The sequence below is a fragment of the Vanellus vanellus genome (assembly GCF_965231255.1).
Source record: "Vanellus vanellus genome assembly, chromosome: 3".
In the NCBI taxonomy this organism is placed as follows: domain Eukaryota; kingdom Metazoa; phylum Chordata; class Aves; order Charadriiformes; family Charadriidae; genus Vanellus; species Vanellus vanellus.
The window spans coordinates 87647045-87659403 of record NC_138907.1 but is presented as its reverse complement, the minus strand read 5'-3'; the positions used below and the strand labels follow the sequence as shown (position 1 = coordinate 87659403).

Here is a 12359-nt window from a genome sequence, read left to right as displayed (position 1 = left end):
CATGCATATGTGCTTCTCTCTTCTTTTTTCCCCACACTTCAACAAACTTAAATTATTTTTTTTGCTTGTCACCTGACAGGTCTGCGAGCTTTAAAGAAAAAGTTGTATTACTGGAAGCAATTGGTAAAACTCAGCCATTCAGAACTTGCTTTCAATGACTATTTTTCTCTTTAAGCAATGGCATAGAACTATCAGATCCTCTACGTGTCTAATAATGAAAATGAAAACTTCCATTAATAGTGGAATGAATATAATTAATGATACCCAGTTTTTATCTCCGTGTACAAGGAAACCAGCACAAAGGAGAAATCTCTGGTCACTTAAGAATCCTCAAGTTCTTCAGATAAAAACAAAAAAAAACCCAAAGCCAACAACAAAACAATGGCTACAAATTCTGAATGTCAACAGTGTACTCCATGTGTTAAGATATTTAATTCATCCACAGCACCATAGGCAATGGCTGTTGCTAAAATACACACCTGGAGCTCTCCACCCAGTTCTAATCAGTTTGAGAACTCTGCAAAATAGCACTAGCATCTATCAAGGCCTTGAAGAGTTACAGTGAGAGATACACATTCCATCTCATTTCAATTTGTTAATAACAACGTCACATTTTAATGAAACTACCATAATTTAGATGTATGGCTTTATTTTCACTTCTGGGCATAGCTTCAAATTTTATCAGGGTATGAAGGCCACTACTTTAATTGTTGTAGTTATAGCAGTACAAACTGTACAGATAATTCCTTAGTCACTGCAAGTAAACAGAAGAGCTTCTGTATTTTTCTTTACCACCTCAATATGCAAATTGATACTTTCAAATCAGCAACCCTTATTTCTGCAGAACACCACAAAAATTGTTAAGCTGTGGAGAAAAGCTTTGGAGTCCAAGCATCCAAAGATGAAGTTTCCCATCTGAAAGAAAAGAGTTAAGGTCTGAGATGTTACCTGAGATGGGGATGACTATAGTTGCTGACTGCTTTGTCTTCAATACTTTTTCCAGTATGCAGTTGGAATGACAAATCATTTGTTTTCCATTCACACTCCAGCTGGTGTAACTAAAAACGAAAGAATAAACCATTGTCTGAGGTTCTGGTTTTTGTAACCAAGTAGGTTCTATTGGGTTTGTGTGGCAAAGTTTTGGTAGCAGGGAGGCTACAGGGGTGGCTTCTGTGAGAAGCTGCTAGAAGCTTCCCCCATGTCTGGTAGAGCCAATATGAGTCAGCTCTAAGACAGAACCACTGCTGGCCAAGACTGAGCCCATCAATGATGGTGGTAGCACCTCTGGGATAACATATTTAACAATGAAGAAAAAAGCTGCTGTGAAACAGCAGCTGGAAGAGAGGAGTGAGAATATGTGACAGAAACAGCTCTGCAGACACCAAGGTCAGTGAAGAAGGAAGAAAAGGAGGTGGTCCAGACACTGGAGCGGAGATTCCCCTGCAGCCCATGGTAAAGAAGAAAGGGGTGGCAGGAAAGTGTTTTAAGATTTAGTTTTTGTTTCTCATTACTCTACTCTGACTGGAAATAAATTAAATTAATTTCCCTGGGCTGAGTCTGTTTTGCCCATAATAGTAATTGCTGAGTGATCTCCCTGTGCTTATCTCAATCCATGAGCCTTTCATTATATTTTCATTTCCCTGTTCAGCTGAGGAGGGCAGTGATACAGTGGCTTTGGTGAGCACCTGGCATCCAGCCAAGGTCAACCCGCCAAAAACCTTTTTGATGCCCAACATGGGGCATGAGGAATTCAAGATAAAGACACTAATTGGGAGAGGAAACGGGCAAAACATGGACTGAACACAGCTAGACAGCAAAGAGCAGAACGATTGTGGGGAATTTCTGTTGTAATTATGGTGAAGGGACGAAGAGTGCATTGTGTCTACATTGTCCACTTCTGTTTAGTGTTGTGATGATGTTACTTTCATTTTGGTGTGGGGAATTCTTTTTGTTGATGTGAGTGAAGTTTGCAAAGATTGCGTGACAAATGTGCATTTTAATGAAAATTCTTAAATATGTGATTCACAGGGGACAGTAAAAGAATTTATAACTATATAGTTAAAAATCATGACTAAAAATTTGCCCAAGGACACCCAAGCCAAACTCCTTTGCATTGATTTTATACATTACAAAGGTAAAAGTCAACTCCACTCCATACTCACCTCTTCTTTTGTATACTTGAGCTTGTATTCTCTTTTAATAGCCGGATCAAACCTGGTCTGCGGAAGCCACACCTGAATCTGCACCAAGCCAATATTCACCCAGAGGCCTCCTCGCCAAGCTGTCTCTGGTAACTCCTTAAGCCCTTCCCCAAAGAACTGCTGCAAGCAAGTGAGCAGGAGAAACAGGAATTCTTTAGGAAGTAACTCCTGATCAGTAATGTTTCTAAGTGTCTTGAGAAGGTACTCATATGCAACAGGATCCTTAAGGTAGAGCTTCTCACAGCATTCCAAAAATTCCTCTTGAAGATCCACTGGAACCAGATCTACCAGTGCAGAGAGTTGTCTGCCTAGCATTATTCCTTGCAGTCTAGCATCTGTGTATCTGGAGGCAAAGGAATGAAAAAAATTTACACATCGTAAGCAAACTTCTGTAACGTGCCTGATTTAAACAATGTATATGTGGAAGAGAGGTCTTAGTACCTAAAATCTGCTATTGAAGAGACAGCCAGGTTGGTCCATAGTGCTGTGCTGACTTCATGAAGCTGCTGTGCTCTCTCCATCCATTCTCCCAGTGTCACATGGGATGACGACAGAACAGGAAGCCCACTCACATCCCACTGGCTTGTCTTGCTGCTGCTAGTTAGAATTTCAAAGAAGCACTTTGAGAAAACGGCTCGAGTCAAAATACCTGGGCCCTAAATTAAGAGATTAAGAATTAGATTTTTCAGATGCAACTTGTATTGACTATGCTAAAACTTAAAAAATTGCTTTAGAAATCTGTTAAATTATTTAATAAACAAGTATTCAGCCTAGATGTTTGATTAGGCCAGAAGAGACAAACCTTCATAGAACAGTTCATATGGGATTTAGAAAAGTTCTTTTCCTCTGTTGCAGGTAGTGGCCTCCAAGTCAACCAGTAGTCTGGGTCCATGGTGAAAGTACTGTTCCAAAAGGATGCTAATACAGCATTAACTAGTTGAGATGACAGAATAGACATTTCTTCAGACGATATCTAAGAGGAGAGAAAGACCTAGGGCTGAAAATAATTTACTGGGAGCAAAAAAGAATCAAGTGCACACACACACAGAGTATGCCACTTTTTCAGTAAGGATAGTACACAATATTCTTCAAGATCCTTTTCAAATTCAGATAGCATTTGCTTGCATCTCCTCTCAACAAAAAGAGTACACTTCCTGAGGTCAGTACTGCCTCCTTCTGTCTGTGGAATATGCAGTGTGTTTACAGAGCAAGTTTTCAGAATACAGCCTCTAGTCTATTTTGTTATCATACATAAGGTTGCATAAGCATTAAACAGATAAAGCTATCCAATATTCTGCTCTGAAGCATTTAAAATAAACTTGCTGGTTTAATGAGCTTTGTGGGAACACAACCACCACTGTATCATAGCTGAATGTTAACCGATCAGAATTTCTGACATATTAAATGCTCTACAGAAAATGTATCAAGTAACTGTCTCAGTCTATTCGATTTGCAACACAGACCTAAAAAAAAGTTTAGAGGCACAGGAACAGAGGCAAGGATTTTTCAGTGCAAAATTACTCGGAACACATAGCTACAACCAGGCTGACACCTGGCATTCAATCAATTTCCTGTTTTCCGTTCAGTCACAGATCATAGAATCACAGAATGGTTTGGGTTGGAAGGGACCTTAAAGATTATCTAGTTCCAAACCCCCTGCCATGGGCAGGGACACCTTCCACGAGACCAGGTTGATCAAAGACCCATCCAGCCTGGCCTTGAACACTTACAGGGATGAGGCATCCACAACTTCTGTTGTGGACAATCCGTTCCAGTGCCTCACCACACTCACAGTGAAAAATTTCTTCTTAATATCTATGCTCAATCTACCCTCTTTCAATTTAAAACTGTTACCCCTTGTCCTATCACTGCACTCCCTGATAAAGAGCCTCTCCCCATCTTTTCTGTAGGTCCCCTTTAGGTACTGGAAAGCTGCTATAAGGTCTCCCCAGAGCCTTCTCTTCCCCAGGCTGAACAATCCCAACTCCCTCTGTCTTCATAGGAGAGGTGGTCCAGCCCTCTCATCATCTTCATGGCCCTCCTCTGGACTCCCTCCAACAGGTCCATGTCTTTCTTATGTTGAGGGCGCCAGAGTTGGATGCAGTACTCCAGCTGTGGTCTCACGAGAGCAGAGTAGAGGGGCAGAATCACCTCTCTCGTTCTGCTGGCCACATTTCTTTTGATGCAGCCCAGGATATGGTTGGCTTTCTGGGCTGTGAATGCACATTGACAGCTCATGTTGAGTTTCTCCTCCACCAACACTCCCAAGTTCTTCTCCTCAGGGCTGCCTCAATCCATTTTCTGCCCAACCTGTATTTGTGCATGGGATTGCCCCGGCCCATGTGCAGGACCTTGCACTTGGCTTTGTGGAGCTTCAAAGGCCCACCTCTCAAGCCTGTCCAGCTCTCTCTAGATGGCATCCCTTCCCCCCAGTGTGTCAACGGCTCCACACAGCTTGGTGTTGTCAGCAAACTTGCCGAGGGTGCACTCAATCCCACTGTCCATGTTGCCAAAAAAGATGTTAGACAGCACTGGTCCCAATACCAACCCCTTATAGGAACACCACTTGTCATTGGTCTCCACTTGGACATGGAGCCATTGACTTGCAATTCTTTAAGTATGGCCATCCAGTCAATTTCTTACCCACTGAGTGGTCCATCCATCACATCCACATGCCTCCAATTTAGAAACAAGGATGTCATGCATGACAGTATCAAATACTTTGTACAAGTCCAGGTAGATGATGTCTGTTGCTCTTCCCTTATCTACCAACACCGTAACCCTGCTGTAGAAGGCCACCAAACTTGTGAAGCACGATTTGCCTTTAGTGAAGCCATGTTGGCTGTCATTGGCCACCTCTTTATTTTCCATGTGCCTTACTAGAGTTCCCAGGTCTGCTCCATGATCTTGCTGGGTGCAGAGGTCAGACTGACCAGCTTGTAGATCCCGGGTCTTCACCTTTTTCCCTTTTTAACAATGGAAATGGGAGTTATGTTTCCCTTTTTCCAGTCAGCGGGAAGTTCAAACTGGCATGATTTCTCAAATATGATGAATAGTGGCTTGGCAACTTCATCTGCCAGTTCCCTCAGGACCCACAGATGTATCTCATCAGGTCCCATGGATTTGTGCACCTTCAGGTTCCTCAGCTGGTCTTGAACCTGATCTTCTTCTACAGTGGACGATACCTCATTCTTCTAGTCCCATTCATCCATAGATAGATGACTGGAACAACAGTACCAAACTAGATCATACAGAACTATGTTATTTAAGACTTTGTGGTGTTTTATTGATGTTTTTATGTTGTGTTTTAATTACCTTTTTTTGCAAGCTCACATTTAATAACCTTTCTTATTAAAAGAAGGAACAATTATTGTCAGGCACAGGTAGAAAAACTGCACATCAAAAATCTTACAGAGCTATACCTATTTTGAAGACCCTGTTGAAAACTTCTGTAAGATGAATTAAACTAAAACTTGTTCTTACTTCATTAAGGTGTAATAAGTGCCACAGTCCAGATAGCTGGTGAGAAGCAGCTGGTGTCAACTTCAGGGAAAAAGCTATAAGCTGAAGTAGGTCTGAACATATGCTCAGTTCTTGACTGCAGTTCTCCCTGTAAGCAGGTAAAAGAAGTACAGTCTAAGTAACACTTAAGCAGGGCACATGAAATAAATCATTTGGATAGTAAAACAAATTGAGAATGGCAGGCAAAGTCTCAATAACAAAGACTCCCTGAAAGGTTAAAATGACAGCATTTTAAATGTTGGAGAAGAAAAAGCACTGAAATAATACTCAAAACACTTGTATCCTTCAAAGTTGGCAAAATCTAAATACAAGAAAATGGCGAAGAAGTGGAATCTTGTGTAGCTATAATCTACATGTTCAGCAAAACATACAAAACATTTGAGGCAAACTGTCTTCCAAGTTTATAGTTCTTGTGAAAATCAGAACTTTGTTGAATTCAAGAATGAATCAGTGATACTAGGAGTCTCATTGCACAAAAAATTACTTTCACTGAAATCTAGAAATGAAGAGCTCTTTTTTAAGGAACGGTAAAACAGTCAGTAAGTAAATAGACTTGGCCCCTTAAACTTCTTAAACACTTCTTAAATTAATAACATTAATAATTTAAAATACAAGTATATGTGTGTAGTTTACATAAAAGGTAGCAAGCATACTAGTGTACTTTCTCCATCACCAGGTCTAACTTAGTCTTTCTGCAGTAGCCCCCAGCAACACGGTGATAAACATCTTCATGTTAATTCTTAATATCAACAACTCTTCTATTTCATTAAAAGGCAAATACTATGTATTTCCAAAAGGAAAATACTATGTACCATTTACTACATAAAGGGTTTGTTTTCCTTCACCTATAATCCATTCTACTGTTAATAAAGCAATTTCTGGAGTCTAATGTGTTTACTCCAAGGGGTTTGGACATTAGCATTCCTATATTTGCCTCAATAAAGTACGTTAGAAAACGATAAAACTATTTCCCCATTATAATGCTATACTACTCCATTTGCTAATACTTTTAATAGCTGCCCAAGTACAATTTTGCATGCAGACAAGGAGTGCATATGCATTTATATACATAAATATAAGCATGTGTGCACCACATACAAATATATGCATATAAACACAGCCATATATATTAATACATAAGTACACACATGGGTTTACATACAAATGTAAAGTACCAAAGTTACAGCTTTTAGCTAGGGATACTGAATCTCATGAAAGGAATATAGGATTTCTTTCTCTGACCTTCTTCTTACCTTCTTGCACGAGCCTTGGCCACATAATCTGCTGTTAGTTTGTACTGCCAGAGCATGCCTATGTATTCCATTGCAGGCCACAGCTGAACCCGACTGCAGAGCTGGTTTAACAAGGCACGGTCTAACTTGTTGGAGATGGTATCTTCAGTAAACCTTTCTTCTGAATGACTATATATAACTCCTTCTGCTCTTAGTTGTGAATGTACAGCTTTCAAAAAAATCTTTAGTTGACCTGTTTGACAGAGCACAAGAGGCACATAAATGCACGTACTATTTCTTGCCAGTGAACATTTCACATCCTTTCCATTTGTATACAGAAAGAACAGAGATGGCAGAAGTCATCCTGTTAGGGTCTTCAAAAGTGTTACCTACCCAGACTAACATCTTCTAAATGATTAGCTCTAATTATCAGGCCATCAGCTTGCAGCAATGCTTTCTTCATCTTCCATCCAGTGGCAGCAATTTTCAGACAGCACATTTTTTCCTGCCATCTACTTTCTCCAAAGACCAATCTTAGCTCTGAGATGTTAAGTGGTTTGCTGAGAACTTTTAACTGCGAAAAACATTCCATGCCCAGCTTATCCTGGAAACACAAAAAGGGCATTTGAACAAGTGGCAATTTGTTTCAGCAGCGCTAATAACACAACAAACAGGATCTGTGATTGCAGTCAGAACTAAGATTTCAAATTCACATGCACACGACTGAAATACAAGTATATATAAACCAGCCTGCAACAACTTAATAATTCTTTTGTAGCCCTACTCAATACAGCAGGAAGACAGAAATTGAAATAGTTGGCCACAATTCCTCCTTTTCAAGTCTTTTTTTTCCCCATCATGAAGAAACTACATAGATTATGCAGACAAACAATACCTCAACACAGTAACTTACCTGAACTAAGGACAATAAATACACAAATTAATAAAAAACTCCAGAAGCTACTGTCACTTAAAAGAAACTGGAATTTTATACCTGCAACTTAAATACATTTGGATGCCTAGAAAAACCTCCCAAAATTCTCAGTGAGCACTGAATGTTCTTTGAAGTCCCACAAAGTAACTACATGCATTTTTTAACAGCTGAGTAACTTTGAGAGATAAGGACATAAAAACCTAGGTCTAATTACTGATCACCAACTTGAGAAACCTACATGTCTACTTGTGCCCTGCTTTTAAAAAGGGACTTATATTCTTTAGAAAATTTTACTTTAAGATTTTTTTATTGAATGACACCAGTTGGTGAAATAACTTAAGAAAAAAAACTGTCAGAGTTAAGAGGCTTTCTCTCGTGGTAAGCCATAAGGCAGCCCCATCATATGCTGTATAAAAAGAAGTACCTGTTCTATTCTATATACCCGTATGTTCACTAAATAAGCAAGTGGCATAGTGATATTCAAAGTATCCAGAACAGAGTAATATTTTTATGTTTGTCCACCAGCCTATATTAAATAACTGCTATCTATACAAAGCATAATCAATAGTAGAAATGCTATCTAGATAAGTGATACATTTCACAAAAAAGATGTAAATTAACATATTGCTGAAATAGCTTTTTTAATCAATCTAACAAGTCCAAAAGGAATGCATTTTTGCTGGCCTGGAAAGCAAGTGCTATAAATCTTTATGATTATTTTAAAGCAAATTTGAACGTTGCTGGAAATACAAGTCTTTTGCAAACAGAGTACCAATACCTTAAAAGGAAGAGGTCTTCCTAGAGACTTCTGTAGTATCTTCATATTGGCAGAAATACCAGCAGGATTGGCCAAGCAGCTCTGAATCTGCTGTGAAACAGATTGAATTTCCTTGGAAAACCTTAGAGATTAAAAAAAAAATAAAGAACCCACACAGTTAAATCAGAATTTGAGAAAAAAAGGTAAAAGGACACACAAGAAAGGAAAGTCCATTCTCTTAACCTTCCACTAAAGGAGCAACTTAACTTTAAAGTACAGAAAATGGGTAAAAATTCTTGATGATGGTTTGGGAAGAAGCCCAGTGCTAAGAAACCTGAATTTTTAAAATGAACAGCTATGTTATACATTGGACTTGCATTACTAATGGAACACAACTTGGACACTAACAGCAAACAATGTTAATTAGCTATAATACTAACAAAAGGGTAATTTATACACTCATTTAACAGAAACACAAATCAAAACCACTCACTTGTGCTGGTCTGATCCAATAAGCATCTGAGGAATTCTGTCAATTAGATGCTTCATAACCCAGTGCCAGTGCAGACACAGAAGTGACAACCCTGGCGAATCCACTGTCACAGTGTCAGAGACTGCCCAGAACCGGTCACGCCACAGCAAGCAGTATAAAATCTAACAAGAAATCAAAAAGGTTACAGTTTTTCATTGCTGAGCCCTGCATGTTACAGAACCCTTTTTACTTCAAGCAGGAGAAAAATGCAAAAATATTGTCACTCCTATTAATTTCAGAATCGTGTAATGCTTTATACTTAGTGGCACACAACTAGCACTCAACTTTGTTTTCTAAAAATACTGCAGGGCTCTGCCGTGGAACTACACAAGTCAAAAATAAGTAATCCCTGCACCAAGTCAGATTTCAGCAAAATGATCTCCACAGTCTGAAAAGGGAGAGGGAGAAGTGAACCAGCCCTGTGACATGCATGTCAAAATACCAGGTTCAGATATCTTTATGCGAGATGGGTGTGGATACTTCCTTTATCACTAGCGGAGAGAAGCAGGCACTTCTATGGCACAATGGATATCTAGGTCCCAGGTGTGTACATTTAGGTAAGATAATTCCCACCCTGAATATCTACAGGCTGAAAACCTACATTCCACACCAAGAAATGAGAAGATGGAGCACAAATACAGCCACTGAAATAAACATGATATTTGCCAGGTGTCAGGCCTATTCTGAATACCAGTAAAGACACTTCCCTTTATTTCATGGTCCCTGAAACTAGTGGTCTGCACACTGCCTAGTTTCACATAACTTCCATAAATTTACTATGAAAAGTTCACTCACGTCATGCATGTCATCATCACTTAAGGCCACCTGAGTAGACTTCACCCAGTGAAATGCAAATGCATCCCAAAGTTCAAAGAAAGCAGCAAGGTTGACGACGACTGCATGAGGAAGGCAGGTGTAACTTCCTGGATCTGAGTTTGGGCAAGAAGGAAAGGAAGGGAGAGACTGAATATTACAGCCACATAACAGGACAAGTAAGGATTGATTTCTGATCTCTGTGGTTGGGGGAAAGAAACTCAAAAAGATCTAAGAATCAAAGTAACAAAAAATATTCTTTCACTATTTGCACAATTCTGTATTGCTTCTAAGCATTTAATATAAAAATAATCCAGAATGAAGGAAACATTGATCAACTGCTTCTATGCAATATCCTAACTTCATCAGTAAAGTTTTCCTCTTTGTTTTAGGAGTAAACATCCTTATTACATAAAACAATAGAAAGAGGATTAGAACAAAAGCACAACTGAAGCATTTGGCTATTCTTACTCACTAAAGACAAAAGACAATTCCAATTTCTCTCCATCATTTTCCTAAAGTTTAGATAAGAGACAAATTACGTGCACTCACTACCTAGTAGAGGTTGGACATAAATGCTGTAGCATAAGGTATATCTAATTTAAGAGTAATGTTTTGCATATCATATTAGTCCTCATCTGACTACTTTACATTCACACCATCTTCCTTCACACATTCAGGACACACCACGTTTAAAGTACACGTTCCGTAACAGTCCTAATTAACCATATTTAAAGTTGACCATAGAACTGAAAGGAACAGCGAAAATCAACTCACCTTTGTGGAAATCTAGAGACATTCTTAAAACACTATTTCTTGGTTTCTTGCTGGTAATCAAATTCTTCTCGGTGTAGCTTCTTTTTTCTCGGTTAAGAAATAATACTGCCCTGAATTAAAAATTAAGTTGTTTGAAATTCAGTATCATTTTAAAGCCTCTGCCTTATGAGAATGGTGAAGTACAAAGTAACATTTCATTGTATTATGAACTGAGAATCAAGTGCAGCGTAACTAATTGCTTGAATATGGTTTCTGCAGAAGCAAGCTTCACAAAGAGCAGATTCCTGACTTCAGCAATCAGCAGGAAGGAAAAAGCAGCGAGCTACTAAGCAGATGCAACACTACCACCTGTAGGATATATGAACAGTTGCTTCATTGTACTGTAACTGCAAAATCTGTGTACTTTTTGCTGTTATTAGGAAAAGCAGTCTAAATCCCAAAGCAGGGCAACTATTTAAGTGTTATGTCGGAGATTTCACACCGCTGCTATTGCCTTTTTTATGCTTTATCCCACAGCTCTGGTTTGTCCTTGAAGTACTCCAGCCTAGAGTGAATACTGGGAGCCCTGTTCCCTACATTAAGTGATTTGTTATAGCTTGCATCTACAGAAAACAGAAGCAAAGAATTTAAATACCTGTACAAAACCTCTTCCTCATATGTTAGAGCATATCTATCAAAACCTAAAGACATACTTGGCAGATACCACAAGTGTTTATGCAGCACTGATTGCAGTCATCTGGCAATCTTCATAAGCTTTTTTTGTAACTCACCGATTTGCTACAGACTTCAAAAGGATCAGAAGCTGATCTGTGTGTTCCATTTCTGTATCAAAGTTCATCGAATTTCTAATGATATCCAAAAATGGCATATTCCATCTTGGGTCCAAAGGCATCACATGTTCATCTGGGAAAGCAAACAAGCCAAGACAGGACAGCAGTGGAAACACTATTCAGTGAAAGACTTTCCTTGATGCCCCTGCCAGTACAAAAACATTAGGGAAAGAAAGAAGGAAGCCTAAGAGGAAGGCAGAGTCTTAAGCTCCCTCACTCGAGGTACCCAAACAGAAATGCATTAAGTTGATTGACTGCGGGTTCTGTAAAACAGAACAGTGAAAGAAAATTAACCAGTGGCCAGAGCATCCAAAAAAGCCTGGAAGCTCAAGTCCAACTCCCTTTTCCTTTCACAGTCCAGGCGAGATACCCAGAACCATCCATACAGGGTCCAGTGTCACTGTATGTAGCTTTCATGCACCTAACAAGCTGGGAAAGGAAGCCACAGGCCTGAGCTCCCCGTAAAACACCAAGGGAAAATAGGCCTCAACATAGGTTTCCGATGGGCCAACACAATAAATGCTGGGAAAAAAATCAGGATGGCTAAACCATTCAGTAAGAAAGGCAGTAGATATATGCATCACTCTTAAGAACATCGCTTAAGCCCGAACTGTAGGAATAAGCCTGGGCCACAGATACACGGTCAGGATTCATAGTCATAGCACTCATACCTAATTTGCCTAGCAGTTCTAGACAGCAAGAATGGCTTTGTTGTTACTTCTTTTGCAACAAAAGCAACATATAGTCAGAATTCAGCCGTT

The 12359-nt window shown here is 39.4% G+C and overlaps 1 protein-coding gene across 1 annotated transcript in view; it reads right to left on the bottom strand.

Annotated features, from left to right (window-relative positions):
- The window catches only part of MDN1 (midasin AAA ATPase 1), a gene marked incomplete at its 5' end in the record, with an annotated part of 107633 nt that overhangs the window by 36875 nt on the left and 58399 nt on the right, over positions 1 to 12359 (bottom strand). The window contains 12 exons of the mRNA XM_082480739.1: positions 949 to 1058; positions 2163 to 2544; positions 2643 to 2857; positions 3004 to 3174; positions 5685 to 5811; positions 6977 to 7208; positions 7349 to 7559; positions 8668 to 8788; positions 9140 to 9300; positions 9974 to 10107; positions 10769 to 10878; positions 11539 to 11671. Coding sequence (XP_082336865.1) covers positions 949 to 1058; positions 2163 to 2544; positions 2643 to 2857; positions 3004 to 3174; positions 5685 to 5811; positions 6977 to 7208; positions 7349 to 7559; positions 8668 to 8788; positions 9140 to 9300; positions 9974 to 10107; positions 10769 to 10878; positions 11539 to 11671 — 2107 coding nt within the window. The remainder of the gene's footprint in view (positions 1 to 948; positions 1059 to 2162; positions 2545 to 2642; positions 2858 to 3003; positions 3175 to 5684; positions 5812 to 6976; positions 7209 to 7348; positions 7560 to 8667; positions 8789 to 9139; positions 9301 to 9973; positions 10108 to 10768; positions 10879 to 11538; positions 11672 to 12359) is intronic.